Source organism: Heterodontus francisci, chromosome 19 (assembly GCF_036365525.1).
Source record: "Heterodontus francisci isolate sHetFra1 chromosome 19, sHetFra1.hap1, whole genome shotgun sequence".
Lineage (NCBI taxonomy): Eukaryota > Metazoa > Chordata > Chondrichthyes > Heterodontiformes > Heterodontidae > Heterodontus > Heterodontus francisci.
In genome coordinates, this window is record NC_090389.1 from 55,133,611 (window position 1) to 55,152,475 (window position 18,865).

At 43.5% G+C, this 18,865-nt stretch overlaps 1 protein-coding gene across 20 annotated transcripts in view; it reads right to left on the reverse strand.

Moving 5' to 3' along the window:
* slmapa (sarcolemma associated protein a) overlaps positions 1 to 18,865 on the reverse strand; it is a 256,494-nt gene that overhangs the window by 143,998 nt on the left and 93,631 nt on the right. For all 20 annotated transcript variants that reach the window (XM_068051661.1, XM_068051658.1, XM_068051673.1 and 17 more), the window contains 3 exons: positions 12,035 to 12,172; positions 3,324 to 3,492; positions 2,274 to 2,324 (listed from right to left, as the gene is read on the reverse strand). In XM_068051661.1, coding sequence (XP_067907762.1) covers positions 2,274 to 2,324; positions 3,324 to 3,492; positions 12,035 to 12,172 — 358 coding nt within the window. The remainder of the gene's footprint in view (positions 1 to 2,273; positions 2,325 to 3,323; positions 3,493 to 12,034; positions 12,173 to 18,865) is intronic.

Sequence of the window (18,865 nt, forward strand, 5' to 3'; positions counted from 1 at the left end):
ATTTACTATGTGTAAATGGTTTAAGTCCAATGCATCTAAAATCACAGCTGTGGAAATAAAGGCCATGGGTAGTACTAAAGCAGAGTAAAGGATAAAAGACTCTGATGGCAACTGTCTACAGATAGCCCGGCAGTCATGGTGTAGCGAGGAAAATGTAAAAAATATCAAAATTAGGGAAGCATGTAGCAGAACTAAACGTAGAGAAGGGAGAAGCAGAACAGCTCAAGTAGGAAAGACAATGAATTTCTGGAACATATTCAGGACAGGCTTTGCAATGGTCTGTTTTAGAACTAACAAGGGATAAGGCCATACTAGATTAGAGTCAGAGACATTTCGGGCACAGGAGGCTGCCATTTGGACCATCGAGTCCATTCCAGCTCTCCACAGAGCTATTCAGTCAATCCCACTCCCTCGACAGTCATACGGTCATTTACTCAATGACAGTCATTTAGTGAAGAGTACCAAGCCAGAATTAATTAACAATCTGACTTGTGAATAGTGACCACAACATGATTGAATTTGATATTGGGTTTGTTAGAGAGAGAAGCAAGAGTCACAAACCTAAGCCAAATTTTGAAGAGATGAGAAATAAATCGGCCACAGTAAACTGGGCTGAGCTGTTAATGGGTAAACCTATGGACAAACAGTGGGAAACATTCAAAGAAATATTTGGTTTGATACAAAATTAGTACATGCCCCTAAAGGGCAAAAGCTCCATTTGTGCAGATAAGCAACTATGGTCAACAAGGTAAGAGGCAGTATTAAGCTAAAGGAAAAGGTTTCCGCAAAGAAAAGTGGAAATCCAGCAGACTGGGATAGCTATTAAAAACAACAAAGCTTTATAAAGAAACAACAGTGCAAAAGTAGAATATGAACAAAAACTTGGAAGATACACCAAGATAAAGAGCGTAGCGATAGGGAATGTGAATTCATCAAAAACAGATGTAGGTGAGACTATAATATGAAATAAGGGAATAACAGACTTGTTAAATGAATCCTTTGCATCTGTTTTCATAGTAAAAGAAAAAGAACAAAATACCAGCAGCACAAGGGAATCTAAAAATAAGTCACGGGTACAAACTTGGTGAATTTAAAGTAAAAAAAAATGAAGGAAATAAGGGGATTTATAGTAGACAAATCTCTAGGATCTGATGGTTTCCACACTAGGGAATTAAAAGAAAAAAAGGGGGTAAACTGCCTGAGGCTGTCGTAATTTTCTAAAGCTCTCTAGATTCAGGTATTGGGCCTTTCCATTGGAAAATTGCAAATTTCACTCCATTATTTAAGACAGGGAGAAACCAGGTAACTACATACCCATCAGTTTAACATCAGTTATGGAAAGTTCCCGGAATCTATCAGAGACAGAGTGACTGGGCATTTGAATAAGTAATAGATGATCACAGATAATCGGCATGGATTTGTGACTGGTCTATTTGAAAGTTTTGGGCTGGTCACTAATGAGGTGGACAGGGGAGTGTTTATGGATGTAATCTTCATTTCCACCGACATCTCCAACTTCCCTTTCATCTCCAAAGTACTTGAATGTGTTGACATCTCCCAAATCTGTGCACGTCATTCCCACAACATGTTTGAACCTCTCCAAACAGGTTTCAGCCCCTGCCACAGCACTACACAGCCTAATTAAAGGCATAGATGACATCATATGTGACTATGCCTACATATCCCTCCTGATCATTCTTTACTTGTCTGCAACCTTTGACATCGTGGACGACATCATCCTCCTCTGTTAATCCAACTGGTTAAAGAAATGGTGGTTCAGCCAAATAGACCAGGAAAATTGCAATCATTGTGCTGAATTGGCCAACCTCAATCCAATGGGCTATAAATTTAGTTTGAGCAATGGTAGATAATTTGGGAGGGTAAGTGGGAGGAATTTTTCAGAGAAGAGAGAAATTAAAATAATTTGTCACTGCTTTGTTCGATGCAATCTTAAGAGCATATTATTCAGATAAATTATCGTTTGTCCAACTATGAATGTACAAACTGGGTATTACCTTTGAAAATGACCAGCAAATGATCATTTAGCAAGTGATCTCATAAGCCTAAACCTTACAGAACCAATTTTCTTGGTGGTTAAAACTGAAGACATGACATCATATATATTCAAATGAATTAACATTATCTGGATTATGGCCCCAAACTCTAATATTAGTTTGAAAACCTAGAAACAAATTCAATAATCTTTTCTGAAGTACTGCATCTTGCAATATTAACATCTATAGATATATTTCAATCATTTCCACTAAACTCACCTATACTGTTGTGATCCTTGATATTTTTCTCCTGCAGTTGTTCTAACCGTACTGTATTTAAAAAAAGAGCAGCATTTAGAATTTTTTCAACTAGAAGATCAGAGGTGAAAAGCAGCACTGAAGTTTGAATATTTGGGGAAAAAAACAAACAAAATTTGAATAATTCTACAAATATTCCACATCTGGTGCTAAATTAGCAATAACTAAGAACAAAAGTATTAGAACTATGGCTGAATGAACAATTTATCCTTGAACATTGGCCACAATTAAAAAATATACCCTTTGCACGTTGGTAACCTAAGGCTGTGATCACTAATTTTGCCATCTCTTTAGCAGTAACTATATTCCATGCATTTTGAGTTTACTGACAGTATTAGCAATTAGTGTACAATGTACCTTTATGGTTCAATTTTACTGCTCAGTCAAAAGAGGAAACATCTCAGCCCTCCCCAAAGGGAAGGAGTAACAAAAGCATTTTGTGCATCACATATCTTATCGTTAAAAAAAGACTACCTTCTTCAATTCAATGTAGGTCAGAAACAGTTATGAGAAGGTTTACAGTGTCAGGGATCCTGACCAGAAACTACCCATTCTCTCACTACAGTAACCTCTAAGCGATAGCTGGGGATAGTGGGAAAAAATGAATTTACTGACTGGAAAAAAGTAACTCACAGCATATTTAGAAAACTGACGATACGCATGTTGTGGTCAGGTGTTTTGAACAGCATGTGAAGGAGACAAAGGAAGAAGCAAGAAGGGCAAAAAGATGATTTGGTTGAGCAACATAGTGTATGTGTTAGGGTGGTTAGAGAAGAGGAAGAAGAGGAGAACGAGGAGGGAAAGGAGAAGAAAGACGTTACGCTGAATTCTGTTAGTTATCAGTCTGAAATTTATAGGATGACTACTAACAAAAATGAGACTCATTTCGTACTCAAAATATTGAAGGGTTTTAAATTTAACTTTCAGGATAGCAGTTTTATAAAACTTAAGTTCTTTTCCCACAGTTTTCCTTTCAGCAAGAATAATTGAGCCACTACAAGTTCAATTTACCTTGTAAAGCAGTAAGCCGTTCATTGGTGAAGTCATTGTCAGCCTGTAAGGCTTCAATCCTAGCCTGAAGTGCCTGTTCCTTCTCTTCCATTTCATCTATTCTGTGCTGTAGTTCCTTCTTCTCACATAGGGCCTTCTGCTGAATCTCTTCTTGTCTTCCTTCTGCCTGCTGTTCATAGACAAAATTGACATAGTAAATCACTAAAAAAAAATGAAGTCACCTGGTTAAGGATTTTCAAATTCTTCCCCTTAAACCTCCTGCCCCTCACCTTAAACTTGTGTCCCCTAGTAACTGACCCTCCAATTAAGGGGAACAGCTGCTCCCTATCCACCCTGTCCATGCCCTTCAATCTTGTACACCTCGATCAGGTCACCCCTCAGTCTTCTCTGCTCCAGCGAAAACAACCCAAGCCTATCCAACCTCTCTTCATAGATTAAATGTTCCATCCCAGGCACCATCTTGGTGAATCATCTCTGTACCCCCTCCAGTGCAATCACATCCTTCCTATAATGTGGTGACCAGAACTGCACACAGTACTCCAGCTGTGGCCTTACCAAAGTTCCATACAACTCCAACATGACCTCCCTGCTTTTGTAATCTATACCTCGATTGATAAAGGCGAGTGTCCCATATGCCTTTTTCACCACCCTATTAACCTGCCCTTCTGCCTTCAGGGATCTATGGACAAACATGCCAAGGTCCCTTTGTTCCTCGGAACTTCCCAGTGTCAGACCATTCACTGAATACTTCCGTGTCACATTACTCCTTCCAAAGTGGATCACCTCACACTTTTCAGGGTTAAATTCCATCTGCCACTTTTCTGCCCATTTTACCATCCTGCCTATATCTTCCTGTAACCCAAGACACTCAACCTCACTGTTAACCACTCGGCCAATCTTTGTGTCATCCGCGACCTTACTGATCCTACCCCCCACATAGTCATCTATGTCGTTTATATAAATGACAAACAAAAGGGGACCCAGCACAACTCCCTGTGGTACACCACTGGACACTGACTTCCAGTCACTAAAACAGCCGTCTGTCATCACTCTCTGTCTCCTACAGCTAAGCCAATTTTGAATCCACCTTATCAAGTTACCCTGTATCCCATGTGCATTTGCTTTCTTGATAAGTCTCCCATGTGGGACCTTGTCAAAGGCTTTGCTGAAATCCATGTAAACTACATCAACTGCACTACCCTCATCTACACACCTGGTCACATGCTCAAAAAATTCAATCAAATTAGTTAGGTATGACCTCCCTCTGACAAAGCCATGCTGACTATTCCTAATCAAATTTTGCCTCTCCAAGTGGAGACAGATTCTCTCCTTCAGAATTTTCTCCAATAGTTTCCCTACCACTGACGTGAGACTTACTGGTCTATAGTTCCCTAACTTATCTCTACAACCTTTCTTAAATAGTGGGACCACATTAGCTGTTCTCCAGTCCTCTGGCACCTCCCCGGTGGCCAGAGAGGAATTAAAAATTAGGGTCAGAGCCCCTGCAATCTCCACCCTCGCCTCCCACAGCATCCTGGGACACAAATCGTCCGGACCTGGAGATCTGTCCACTTTTAAGCCTGCCAAAACCTCTAATACCTTGTCACTCCCTATGACAATTTGCTCAAGAACCTCACAGTCACTCTCTCTGAGTTCCATATCTACTTGCTCATTCTCTTGGGTGAAGACAGATGTGAAGTATTCATTCAACACCCTACGAATATCCTCTGGCTCCACCCACAGATTTCCCCCTTGGTCCCAAATGGGTCCTAGTCTTTCCCTGGTTATCCTCTTCCCATTGATATACTTATAGAATATCTTGGGATTTTCCCTACTTTTACCAGTTCTAATCTTTCTACCAATCACTTTAACTCTATGCTCCCTAGTCACTGACCTCTCTGCTAATGTGACTAGACCCTTCCCATGCACTCTATCAAGGCCCCTCACAATTTTGTTTATTTCAATCAGATCTCCCCTCAGCCTTCTCTGTTCCAAGGAGAACAACACCGGCCTATTCAATCTTTCCTCATAGCTGCATTTTTCCAGTCCCGGCAACATCCTTGTCAATCTCCTCTGTACCCTCCAGAGTGCAATTACATCCTTTCTGTAATGAGGTGACCAGAACTGCACACAGCACTCAAGTTGTGGCCTAACCAAATGATTTATACAGCACCAGCATAATCTCCCTGCTCTTATTTTCTATACTTTGGATAATAAAGGAAAGGATTCCACATGCTTTCTTAACCACCTTATCGACCTGTCCTGCTATCTTCAGGGATCTGTGGACATTCACTCCAAAGTCCCTCGCTCCCTCTACACCTCAGTATTTTCCCATTAATTGTGTATTCCTTTGCCTTGTTTGACCTCCCCAAATGCATCACCTCACACTTCTCTGGGTTGAATTCCATTTGCCACTTTTCTGCCCACCTGAGCAATCCATCAATATCTTCCTGAAGACTACAACTATCCTCCTCGCTATCTACCACGGCCAATCTTTGTGTCATCTGCAAACTTCTTGATCATGCCCCCTACATTTATGTCCAAATTGTTAATATATACCACAAAAAGCAGGGGACCCAGTACTGAGCCCTGCGGAACGCCACTGGAAACAGCCCTCCAGTCGCAAAAACATCGGTTAACAACTACCCTTTGTTTCCTGCCACTGAGCCAATTTTGTATCCACCTTGTTACATTTCCCTGGATCCCATGAGCTTTTTTTTTTTAACCAGTCTGCCATGTGGGACCTTGTTAAAACCCTTGCTAAAATCCATGTAGACCACATCAACTGCACTACCCTCAATCTTCCTGGTTACTTCTTCAAAAAAATTCTAACAAGTTGGTCAAACAAGATCGTCCCTTAACAAATCCATGCTGACTATCCTTGATTAATCTGTGGTCTAAGTGACAGTTTATCCTGTCTCTCAGAATTGATTCCAATAATTTGTCCACTACTGAGGTTAGACTGACTGACCTTCAATTATTCAGTCTATCCCTCACTCCTTTTTAAAACAAAGGTACAACCTTAGCTGTCCTCCAATCCTCTGGCAGCACACCTGGATCCAGTGAGGACTGGAAAATGATCATCAGACCTTCTGCTAGTTCCACTCTTACTTCTTTTAACAGCCTGGGGTACATTTCATCAGGCCCTTATGAGCAACTTTCAAGGATGTTAATCCCATTAATACTACCTCTCTCCTTATGTTGATCACATCCAATACTTCACACCCTTCTTCCTGAACTACAATATCTACATCGTCCCCCTCTTTTGTGAGGACAGACGCAAAGTATTCATTAAGAACAATACCAACATCTTCTGCCCCTACTCATAAGTTTCCTTTTTGGTCTTTTATGGGCCCTACTCTTTCCTTAGTTATCCTCGTGCTCTTAATGTATTGATAAAACATCTTTGGGTTCACCGTGATTTTGCTTGTCAATATTCTTTCATGTCCTCTCTTAGCTTTCCTAATTTGCTTTTTGTTTACACCCCTCCACTTTCTATACTCCTCTCGGCTTTCTGTAGTATTGAGTTCTTTGTGTCGGACATAAGCTTTTCTTTTCTGCCTTATCTTACCCTGTAAGCTCCTTGACATCCACGGGGCTCTAAATTTGGCCATCCCACCCTTTTTCTTTGTCAGAACATGTTTACTCTGAACCCTTTGAATATCCCTTTTGAATGCCTCCCACTGCCCTGACACTGATTTACCTTCAAGTAGCTGTTTCCAGTCCACTTTCGCGAAATCACTCCTCAGCTTAGTAAAATTGGCCTTGCCCCAATTGAGAACTCTAACACCTGTTCTATCTCTGTCCTTTTCCATAATTATGTTAAAACTGACTGAATTCTGATCACTACCACCAAAATGCTCTGCCACTGCCACTCCCTCCACCTGCCCAGCTTTATTTCCTAAAACTAAGTCTAAAACAGTGCCCCCTCTTGTTCGACTTGCTACATACTGGCCAAAAGAATTCTCCTGAATGCACCTCGAGAATTCTGTTCCCTCAACTCCTTTCACACTAAAACTATCCAGTTAATATTGGTGTAGTTAAAATCCCCTACTAGTACTATCCTATTGTTTTTGCACTTCTCAGAGATTTGCCTACATGTCTGCTCTTCTATCTCTCTCTGACTGTTTGGGGGTCGAAAGTACACTCCCAGCAGTGTGACTGCCCCTTTTTCGTTCCTTAGCTCAGTCCATATGGCTTCATTTGATGAACCTTCCAACATATCATTCCTCCTCACAGCTATAATTGTTTCTTTGACCAAAATTGCCACTCCCCCTCCTTTCTTATCTCCCTCCCTATTGGGTCTGAAAACCCTGTAACCAGGAATGTTGTGCTGCCATTCCTGTCCCTCCTTAGGCCATGTTTCTGTAATAGCTATGATATACTGCCACGTGTCTATCTGTGCTTTCAGCTCATCTGCTTTATTTGCTATGCTCCTTGCATTGAAGTAGATATCCTTGAGCACTGCCACTCTTCATTTTCTAACCTCTGTTTCCTCTGCTTTCTAGACGCATCCATTAATTTTCGGCCTTCCATTTTCATTTATGATTTTGCCCCAACTGAGTCTACCCTCAGGTCCCCATCACCCTGCCAAACTAGTATAAACCCTCCCCAACAGCATTAGCAAAACATCCTGCAAGGAACTCAGTCCCAGCTCTGTTCAGGTGCAACCCGTCCAGCCTGTGCAGGTCCCATCTCCCCCAAAGCCAGTCCCAATGTCCCAAGAATCTAAAGCCCTCCCTCCCGCACTAACCCTCCAGCCACGCATTCATCTGTCTTATTCTTCGATTCCTATACTCACTTGCACATGGCACTGGGAGAAATCCGGAGATTACTACTTTTGAGGTCCTGCTTGCTAATTTCTTACCTAGCTCAGTAAATTCTTTCTGCAGGACCACATCTCTCTTTCTAATCAATGTGGACCACGACTGCTGGCTGTTCACCCTTCCCACTCAGGATGCTTGTAGCCAGTCAGTGACATCCTTGACCCTGGCACCAGGGAGGCAACACGCCATCTTGGATTCAGGTCTGCGGCCACAAAAATGTCAGTCTGTTCCCCTGACTATGGAATCCCCTATCACTATCGCTCTTCCAGTCTTCTTTGTGCCTCCCCAGTGCAGCTGAGCCACCCATGGTGCCATGACCTTGGCTCTGGCTGCACTCCCCAGATGAACAATCACCTTCCTCAGTATTCAGAATTGAATACCTGTTGGAAAGGGAGATGCAGTCAGGAGTCTCCTGCAATACCTGTCTGTTTTTTCTTGACTTCTGGCGGTCACCCATTCCCTCTCTCCCTGCACATTGTTCAGCTGCAGGGTGACCACATCCGCAAACGTGCTATTCACAAAGCTCTCATCCTCGTGGATGCACCACAGTTTCGCCAGCTGCTGCTCAAGTTCCGAAACCCAAAGCTCAAGCTCCTGAAACTGATGACACTTCCTGTACATATGGTTATCCAGGAAACGAGAAGTCTTGGAGTTGCCATATAGCACAGGATGTGCACTCAAGGTTGGAGCAGCCCTACCATTCCTTTATTTGTTAATAACCTTGCTACTGCTAATAAACCTTCACCAATACTAATAAACCTTATTAATACTTAATACACCTTATTGGTAGTAAAAACCATTACCATAAAAAAACACTGCCATTAAAAAAAACTAAGACACACCAGTTTATTTCTTACTTTAGATAACTAGGAAATACTCACCAGTCAATCACCTACCTGCTTCCCTGTGATGTCAAACCTCAATTTTTCTTTCTCAACTCTGGCAGACTGGTGGCAGAAGCAGCAGCAGCAGCTAGCCTCACTCCTCTCCCACTGTTTCCCATTCTCTGAGTGAACTCTCACTCTCTCGGGCTCTTAATGCCCCACTCTGCTCTCACGGTCATCAACCTTTTTTTTTAAATGGTTTATCAAACTAAAGTTATCTACATGGGATAGAAATGTCAAAACAGACTGATTCAAGAAAAAAATATGACTACTCGATAAATTAGTAAGGACAAGTTTGCTACTGTTAAAAGTATAACGGCTCACAGTCAGAAAAAAATATTTATGTGCAAAACATTGCATTTTCTATTCCATTTTTGCTCACTTAATGCTGCAGTTTGCTCCAGTCAGGCAATACCCAGTTTATAACAACTGGTTGGAATTTCAATTCCCTCATCCAGAAGTAAGCTTTGTGCAATCTCCTTTCTTAGCAAATTAAATATATTTGAAGTGTATAGGCAAAATACTTAAAAGCTGCTGAGATTGGAGTTAACGTAAATGCTTAAAAAGTGCTTAGAATGTCCAAGAAACCCCACGGGCACTCATGAGATCCAGTACACAACAAGTCTGTTTTCCTTAAGGTATCTTGTATTAAAGATATGAAGATGTTTTTAATCAAAAAAAAAGATACATTTCTACAGAGTAAAATGCACAGATCTTCAGAAAGGATAGATTATTAACTTTTTGAAACAAACATGTTGACTTACTCTCAATTTTTAAAAAAAACCATAGTTTGCCAAGTGCCAAACAAGTAATTGCATGATTCTGCAGATGCAACATTTCAGATTTTTAAAATAAACCGGACAGAAAGATGCACAAGTAAGAGGAATTATATGCCACTTAGGTAGAAAAGCAGAAATGAATCTTATACATACCCTTGCTGTATGATACAAGATTCCACCCAGGCTTTTAAGCAGAGACAAAAATGTGTGGAATCTTTTAGATGGGCAAGTTAATTTTTGATTCAAAGGGGACCAATGCTGAATTCAAATAACAAGTGCAAGTTCAATTAAAGATCAAGAGGTGAACACCAAAAAAAAAGGTAAAAGTCCAGTTGGTACAACAGGCCCAGCCATTTTTGATTGATATCAATTATACAGATACCTCTTGGATATCAATTATACATATACTTCCTTTCGTCCCTTCTCTTGAACCTATTTTAATACTTTTCTTTGATGACCTTCCCAGTGTCTTATTTAAGTCTACTTACTGTTCCAGTAAATAAAGTTTTACCAGACTTCCCTTTTGACTCTGAACAGCCACATAGTTTAAACTTGCTCAGATCAACTTTGTCAATTATCCACATAAACCTTCAGAATGATAATTAGGTTACCTTGAACTATCATTCTCTCCTTCCTTCACCCAAAGCAGAATTATAGATTTTTCTGTTAACTTAAGGTCCTTGATACCCAACTTTGTTCACTTTCAAATGCAATTTCTGATCACTAATAAGGTGATCAAAAGATCTAATCAGTGCCTTGTATAGAAAAACATGACCTTTCAATTGGTGCTTTACACATCTGTCAAAGTTAAACGCTACCCCAGTTACCTTTGCACATTCACAAGCTCCACAGAACCATAGAAAAATTACAGCACAGGAGGCCAGCCATCGTGTCCGTGCCAGCCGAAAAAAACTAGCCACCCAATCTAATCCCACCTTCCAGCAACTGGTCCATAGCCTTTCAGGTTACAGCACTTCAGGTGCATGTCCAGGTAACTTTAAATGAGTGGAGGGTTTCTGCCTCCACCACTGATCCTGGCAGTGAATTCCAGACACCCACCACCGTTTGAGTGAAAAAGATTTTCACGTTCCCCTCTAATCCTTCTACCAATCACCTTAAATTTGTGCACCCTGGTAATTGACCTCTCCGTTAGGACCTTCCTGTCTACTCTATCTAGGCCCCTCATAATTTTGTACACCTCAATTAAGTCACCCCTCAGCCTCCTCTGTTCGAAGGAAAACAACCCTAGCCAACCCAATCTTTCCTCATAGATGCAACTTTCAAGCCCTGGCAACATTCTTGTAAATCTCCTCTGTATTCTCTCCAGAGCAATTATGTCCTACCTGTAATGTGGTGACCAGAACTGTATGCAATACTCCAGCTGTATCCTAACCAGATTTTTTACACAGTTCCAGCATTAAATTAAATTCAATATCAATCAAAAATGTAATCTGTCCTGAACAGAATGGTGTGCAAATGTGCCTTTAAACTCATTCTCCCTTTTATTGATTCTTTGCTCGCACACTTTTAATTATTCTCACAGGTTCACACTAATTTGCATCTGCTAGCTACTGGCCCTGTAATCCAAAATATCAAAATCCTTCTTTGACCAGGGACATTATTTGCTGAGCCTTTAACATCATTATCTACAAATCTGAAGATTTTGCTTACTATATCATAGAATGGTTACAACACAGGAGGCCATTCGGCCCATCATGTCCATGACAGTAAATGTTAGCCAGGATACCAGGGATAACTTGCTCCTCTTCTTCAAAATAGTGCCATGGGATCTTGTACATCCACCTGAAAGGGCAGACAGGGCCTCAGCTTAACATCGCATCCAAAAGACAGCATCTCCAACAGTGCAGCACACCCTCAGTACTGCACTGGAGTGTCAGCTTTAATTTTTGTACTTTAAGTCCTGGAGTGGGACTTGAGCCCACAATCTTCTGACTCAAGGAGGCGAGAGTGCTACCAACTGAGCTATGGCTGACTCTAAATCAATTAGTATACATTTTAAAAATAGCAAGGACCTAGAAAGTGGCATCTGTACCCGGCTTGTCCAGAAGCCCCGACGACCTGAACAGAAATGTCAGATTCTGCAATAGTCCTACCATCCTTCTAAAAAGGCAAGAAATCCAAAAATTCATCCATTGCTGCAAGAAAGAAGTGCTAGTTCTTAGAAGCATTGTCTACTTAAAATGTAATATATTCAAGCTCACCTTTAATTTGTCAGTGAATTCTTTTATTTCATTCACAGCTCCATTGTACTTATTGGCCAGTTCTCTCAGTTCTTCCTGTGTTCTATCATTCATTTCCTTCAAATGGGTGCATTCATCCTCTGTGTTACTCAGACCTCGCTATAACATTAAAATACATAACTATGTATAATGTTTGTATCAATTCTGGAATTTTTTCCAACCTCAAAAACTTCTTCTAGGCTTTTAAACTCACACACCAGGAAAGACAGCAGGCTGGACTTTACAAGACTTCTGGAGACGGGATGCCTCATAAAATTATGGTGGAAGGCGTCAGGAGAGGAACCCAATGTCTTCCCGCCACTATGGGATATTTTCAATAATGAGAACAGCAGGGGCACACAGCTGCCTGCCAACCGGAGGCAGGCGGGCAATTAACAACCACTTCCTCTTCTGCTGGCATTTTATCGGCATCGAGATGGGCCCCTGCCGCCGGAAGAAATCTCCAGGTAAACTGTGGCAGCCTCACAGTGGTTTCAAGGTTGTTGTGGGTGGGGGGGGGGGGGGGGGGGGGAAAGAGGTCTTCTTTTATGGCCGCTCCATGGCCCATGGAGGGGCCCCTCTGCTGCCGACTTGCCAGCCCTCCGATCTCTGATCTGAAAGCAGGGTCGCTGTCCTCAATTGGATGGCAGTCCCGGCAACAGTCTCTTAATTGGTGCACAGTGACAGCGCGTGTAGCATCGACAAGATGCAGTCCAGCAACTCGCCAAGCCTCCTTCAGCAGCACCTTCCAAACCCGCGACCTCTACCCCCTAGAAGGACAAGGGCAGTAGATGCGTGAACACCACCGCCTGCAAGCTCCACTCTACATCACACATCAGCCTGACTTGGATCTGTATCACCATTCCTTCACCGTTGCTGGGTCAAAACCCAGAACTCCCTTCCGAACAGCACCATGGGTGTACCTACGCCAGATGGACTGCAGAGGTTCAAGAAGGTGTCTCACCACCACCTTCTCAAGGGCAATTAGGGATGGGCCTTGCCCATGAAAGAATTAAAAAAAATTCCAAAATTTCAACACAAACACCTGGTGAACATTCTGTCTTGGGTTAATATTTGTGTATGATATAATGAAATAGGGTCAGTTTGCGCAATTCCAAATCTTATTGCGCAATTCCAAATCTTATGAAGGGCAGATAACTGCTGAATTGCAGGGCTGAATTTTGCCATATCCCAGGTTCTCCAGCCACCAGGACCAAAAGCGGGTCGCTAGCCTGCACAGAAGGATGGCAGGGCATGGGCTGGATATTACTGGCAGCTCGGCAGCCTCGGCACACCGCTGACAGAGGTGGCTGCTCCTGAGGCTGCAGGTAGAAGAAGAGGGTGCCCCATGGTGACAATTTGGACTAAAGGCTTTGCCTTTCAAAGACTCGACATTGACCCATTCAGGCCATTTGTTATCTTTCAAGAGAAGGGGAGATATGGGAGCCACATCCGAAGTGATTATGAGCAATGTTATCTTTTAATTGTTAATTTTCCCAACATTGACTGGGATTCACTTAGTGTTAGAGGTCTAGATGGAGCAGAATTTGTAAGGAGCATCCAGGAGGGTTTTCTAGAGCAGTATGTAAATAGTCCAACTCGGGAAGGGGCCATACTGGACCTGGTGTTGGGGAATGAGCCCGGACAGGTGGTTGACGTTTCAGTAGGGGACTACTTTGGGAATAGTGATCACAATTCCGTAAGTTTTAGAATACTCATGGACAAAGACGAGAGTGGTCCCAAAGGAAGAGTGCTAAATTGGGGGATGGCCAACTACACCAAAATTCGGCAGGAGCTGGGGAATGTAAATTGGGAGCAGCTGTTTGAAGGTAAATCCACATTTGATATGTGGGAGGCTTTTAAAGAGAGGTTGATTGGCGTGCAGGAGAGACATGTTCCTGTGAAAATGAGGGACAGAAATGGCAAGATTAGGGAACCATGGATGACAGGTGAAATTGTGAGACTAGCTAAGAGGAAAAAGGAAGCATACATAAGGTCTAGGAGGCTGAAGAAAGACGAAGCTTTGAAAGAATATTGGGAATGTAGGACCAATCTGAAACGAGGAATTAAGAGGGCTAAAAGGGGTCATAAAATATCTTTAGCAAACAGGGTTAAGGAAAATCCCAAAGCCTTTTATTCATATATAAGGAGCAAGAGGGTAATTAGAGAAAGGATTGGCCCACTCAAGGACAAAGGAGGAAAGTTATGCGTGGAGTCAGAGAAAATGGGTGAGATTCTAAACGAGTACTTTGCATTGGTATTCACCGAGGAGAGGGACATGACGGATGTTGAGGTTAGGGACAGATGTTTGATTACTCTAGGTCAAGTCGGCATAAGGAGGGATGAAGTGTTGGGTATTCTAAAAGGCATTAAGGTGGACAAGTCCCCAGGTCCGGATGGGATCTATCCCAGTTTACTGAGGGAAGCGAGAGAGGAAATAGCTGGGGCCTTAACAGATATCTTTGCAGCATCCTTAAACACGGGTGAGGTCCCAGAGGACTGGAGAATTGCTAATGTTGTCCCCTTGTTTAAGAAGGGTGGCAGGGAAAATCCAGGTAATTATAGACCGGTGAGCCGGACTTCAGTGGTAGGGAAGCTGCTGGAGAAGATACTGAGGGATAGGATCTATTTGGAAGAAAATGGGCTTATCAGTGATAGGCAACATGGTTTTGTGCAGGGAAGGTCATGTCTTACCAACTTAATAGAATTCTTTGAGGAAGTGACAAAGTTGATTGATGAGGGAAGGGCTGTAGATGTCATGTACATGGACTTCAGTAAGGCATTTGATAAGGTTCCCCATGGTAGGCTGATGGAGAAAGTGAAGTCGCATGGGGTCCAGGTTGTACTAGCTAGATGGATAAAGAACTGGCTGGGCAACAGGAGACAGAGAGTAGCAGTGGAAGGGAGTTTCTCAAAATGGAGACGTGTGACCAGTGGTGTTCCACAGGGATCCCTGCTGGGACCACTGTTGCTTGTGATATACATAAATGATTTGGAGGAAAGTATAGGTGGTCTGATTAGCAAGTTTGCAGACGACACTAAGATTGGTGGAGTAGCAGATAGTGAAGGGGACTGTCAGAGAATACAGCAGAATATAGATAGATTGGAGAGTTGGGCAGAGAAATGGCAGATGGAGTTCAATCGGGGCAAATGTGAGGTGATGCATTTTGGAAGATCCAATTCAAGAGTGAACTATACAGTAAATGGAAAAGTCCTGGGGAAAATTGATGTACAGAGAGATTTGGGTGTTCAGGTCCATTGTTCCCTGAAGGTGGCAACGCAGGTCAATAGAGTGGTCAAGAAGGCATACGGCATGCTTTCCTTCATCGGACGGGGTATTGAGTACAAGGGTTGGCAGGTCATGTTACAGTTGTATAAGACTTTGGTTCGGCCACATTTGGAATACTGCGTGCAGTTCTGGTCGCCACATTACCAAAAGGATGTAGATGCTTTGGAGAGGGTGCAGATAGAGGATCTGGATCGGCACAGGCTTGGAGGGCCGAAGTGCCTGTTCCTGTGCTGTAATTTTCTTTGTTCTTTGATGTAAAATTGGAATTGACAAAATAAATTGATATGAGTTGTTATTTCAAGCACTCAAAGGGAAATTTACCTGAAGTCTAAGGGGATAATCAAATTTTCATTTCAAAAAAACTAATGGAAAGCTGTTCACTTGGAATTGAGTATCAAGAAATAAGGTTCCTTTTGGAGAGAAACAAAGTGAACATTGACAAAACCTGTCAGCCCTGCAACAGTAAAATAAAGGTAAACTACTGCAGATGCCAGAAATCTGAAATAAAACAGAATGTGCCAGAAATACTCAGCAGGTCAGGCAGCAACTGGTCTGTGATCTTTCATCAGAACTAGCAAAGGTTAGAAAAGAATTAAGTTTTAAGCAAGTGAGGGTGGCGGGGCAGGGAGCAATTTGGTGAGGAAGAGAACAAAAGGGAAGGTGTATGATAGGGTAGAGGGCTGGAGAGATTAAATAACAAAGCTGTCATGGGGCAATGGCAAAGAGCGTGTTAATGCTTGTGGTGAAAGACAAAGCATTAATCCAGAGTGTTAATGGCAGAGTAATGAGCAACTCTGTCCACATGAAAAAACAGGCACATGGTTAAAAAATAAAATAAAATTAAAAAAAACAATAAATAAAAAAAAGCCAGTCATGCTTTGAAATTGTTCAACTCAAGGTTGAGTCCATGAGGCTGTACAGTGCCAAATTGAAACATCAGGTGCTGCGCCTTGAGCTTGTGTTGATGTTCACTGGAACACTGCAGCAGGCCAAGGACAGAAATGTGGGCATGAGAGCAGGGGAGTGTGTCGAAATTGCAAGCAACCAGAAGCTCAGGGTCATGCTTTCAAACTGAGCGGAGGTGTTCTGCAAAGCGGTCACCCAAACTACATTTGGTCTCCCCAATTTAGAGGCGACCGCATTGTGAGCAGTGAATGCAGTATACTAAATTGAAGAAAGTACAATTAAATCACTGCTTTGCCTGGAAGGAGTGTTTTGGGCCTTGGATGGAAGGAAAGACGAGGAAAAGGGCAGGTATTACACCTCCTGCTATTGCATGGAAAGGTGCCTTGGGAAGGGAATGAGGTGTCGGGGATGATGGAGGAGTGGACCAGGGTGTCATGAGGGAACAATGCCTTCGGATTGCTGACGGGAAGGGGAAGGAAGATGTGTTTGGTGGTGGCATCATGCTGGAGGTGGCGAAAATGGCGGAGGTTGATCCTTTGGATGTGGAGGCTGGTGAGGTGGAAAGTGAGGACAAGGGGAACTCTGTTGTGGGTCTGGGAGGGAGGAGAAGGGGTGAGAGCAGAAGTGCAGGAGATAGGTTGGACACGGTTGAGGGCCCTGTCAACTACAGTGGGGGGTATCCTCAGTTGATGAAAAAGGAAGACATGTCAGAAGCGCTGCTGTAGAAGGTTGCCTCATCAGAACAGATGCGTTGGGAGATGGAAAAACTGGGAGAATGGAATGGAGGGGATGTGCGAGGCAAGCTTTTTTACACAGAGGGTGGTGAGTGCCTGGAACTTGCTGCCAGGGGAGGTGGTGGAAGCAGATACGATAGCGACGTTTAAGAGACATCTTGACAAATATATGAATAGGAAGGGAATAGAGGGATATGGGCCCCGGAAGTGCAGAATGTGTTAGTTTAGGCAGGCATCAAGATCGGCGCAGGCTTGGAGGGCCGAATGGCCTGTTCCTGTGCTGTACTGTTCTTGAGTCCTTACAGAAACAGAGTGTGAGGAAATGTAGTCAAGGTACCCGTGGGAGTTGTGGGCTTATAATGAATATTAGTAGACAGCCTATCCCCAGAGATGGAGACAGAGAAGTTGAGTAAGGGAAGGGAAATGTCAGAGATGGACCATGCAAAGGTGAGAGAAGGGTGGAAATTGGAAGCAAAGTTGAAGAAGTTTTCCAGTTCGGGGCGAGAGCAGGAAGCGGCACCGATACAGTCATCAATGTACGGAAAAAGAGGTGAGAGAGGGGGCCTGAGTAGGATTGGAAAAAGGAATGTTCGACATATCCCACAAAAGGATAGGCATAACCATCGAAACACCTTTTATTTGAAGGTAGGGAGTGGAGTTGAAGGAGAAGTTGTTCAATGCAAGAACAAGTTCAGCCAGGCGGAGGAGGGTGGTGATGGATGGGGACTGTTGGGCCTCTGTTCAAGGAAGAAATGGAGAGCCCAGAGACCGTCCTGATGGGGCATGGAGGTGTAGAGAGATCGGAAGTCCATAGCGAAGAGGCGGTGGTTAGGACCAGGAAACTGGAAATTGTCAAAATGATGTAGGGCTACAGAAGAGTCACGGATGTAGGTGGCAAGAGACTGGACCAGGGGAGAAAAGATACAGTCAAGATAGGAAGAAATAAGTTCAGTGAGGCAGGAACAGGCTGAAACAATGGGTCTACCAGGACAGTCCTCTTCGTGGATTTTGGAAAGGAAGTAGAAGCGGGCAGTCCGGGGCTGCGGGACTGTGAGGCAAGAAGCTGTAGAGGAAAGATCTCCAGAGGAGATGAGGTCAGTGACAATCCTGGAGACAGTGGTTTGATGTTTTGTGGTGGGGTCCTGGTCCAGGGGGAGGTAGGAAGAAGTATCTGAGAGTTGGCACTCAGCCTCTGCAAGGTAGAGGTCGGTACGCCAGACAACAACAGCATCACCCTTGTCAGCAGGTTTGATCACAATGTTAGGGTTAGACCTGAGAGAACGGAGTGTAGCAAGTTCGGAGGGAGACAGGTTAGAGTGAGCGAGGGGAGTGCAGAAATTGAGATGGCCAATGTCACGCCGACAGTTCTGAAATAAACTGTCATTAGTCCTACAATCGTGTTATTTGAATTTGGAATAATTATGAAAAGATGAACATAATAGGCTGCATTTTACCAGCCCCTCGACACTGGGGGTTATGGTGGGGTGGAGGGGGGGGGGGGGCCGCAAAATACTTGCGGGAGCGGCCCACCACGACCCTCGATGCCGAGAAGGCCCCGCCGCTTTTACCGGCGGCATCAAGGTCTCTGTGCCGCCCCACCGCCCCCGCCGCTTGGTGGTGGCGCCTTCATTTACATATTTAAATTAGTTAAAACGAAATGCAAGTAAACTTACCTGGTCCTGGCGGCTGTCCCACACCAATTTTATGGCTGCCAGCCGCACCTCGTGTGCCTTCGGAACTCCATTTGGAGTTCCGAGACGAGACACTAGTGGGGAAGGGGGAGGAGCGAAATTATCAGAGCAGGGGGGGGGGGGTGGGGTGAAGTGGGGAAAACACTTTTCATTGGCTGTGGGGATGGCGGGAAGGGGTTGAAGGGCAAATGTA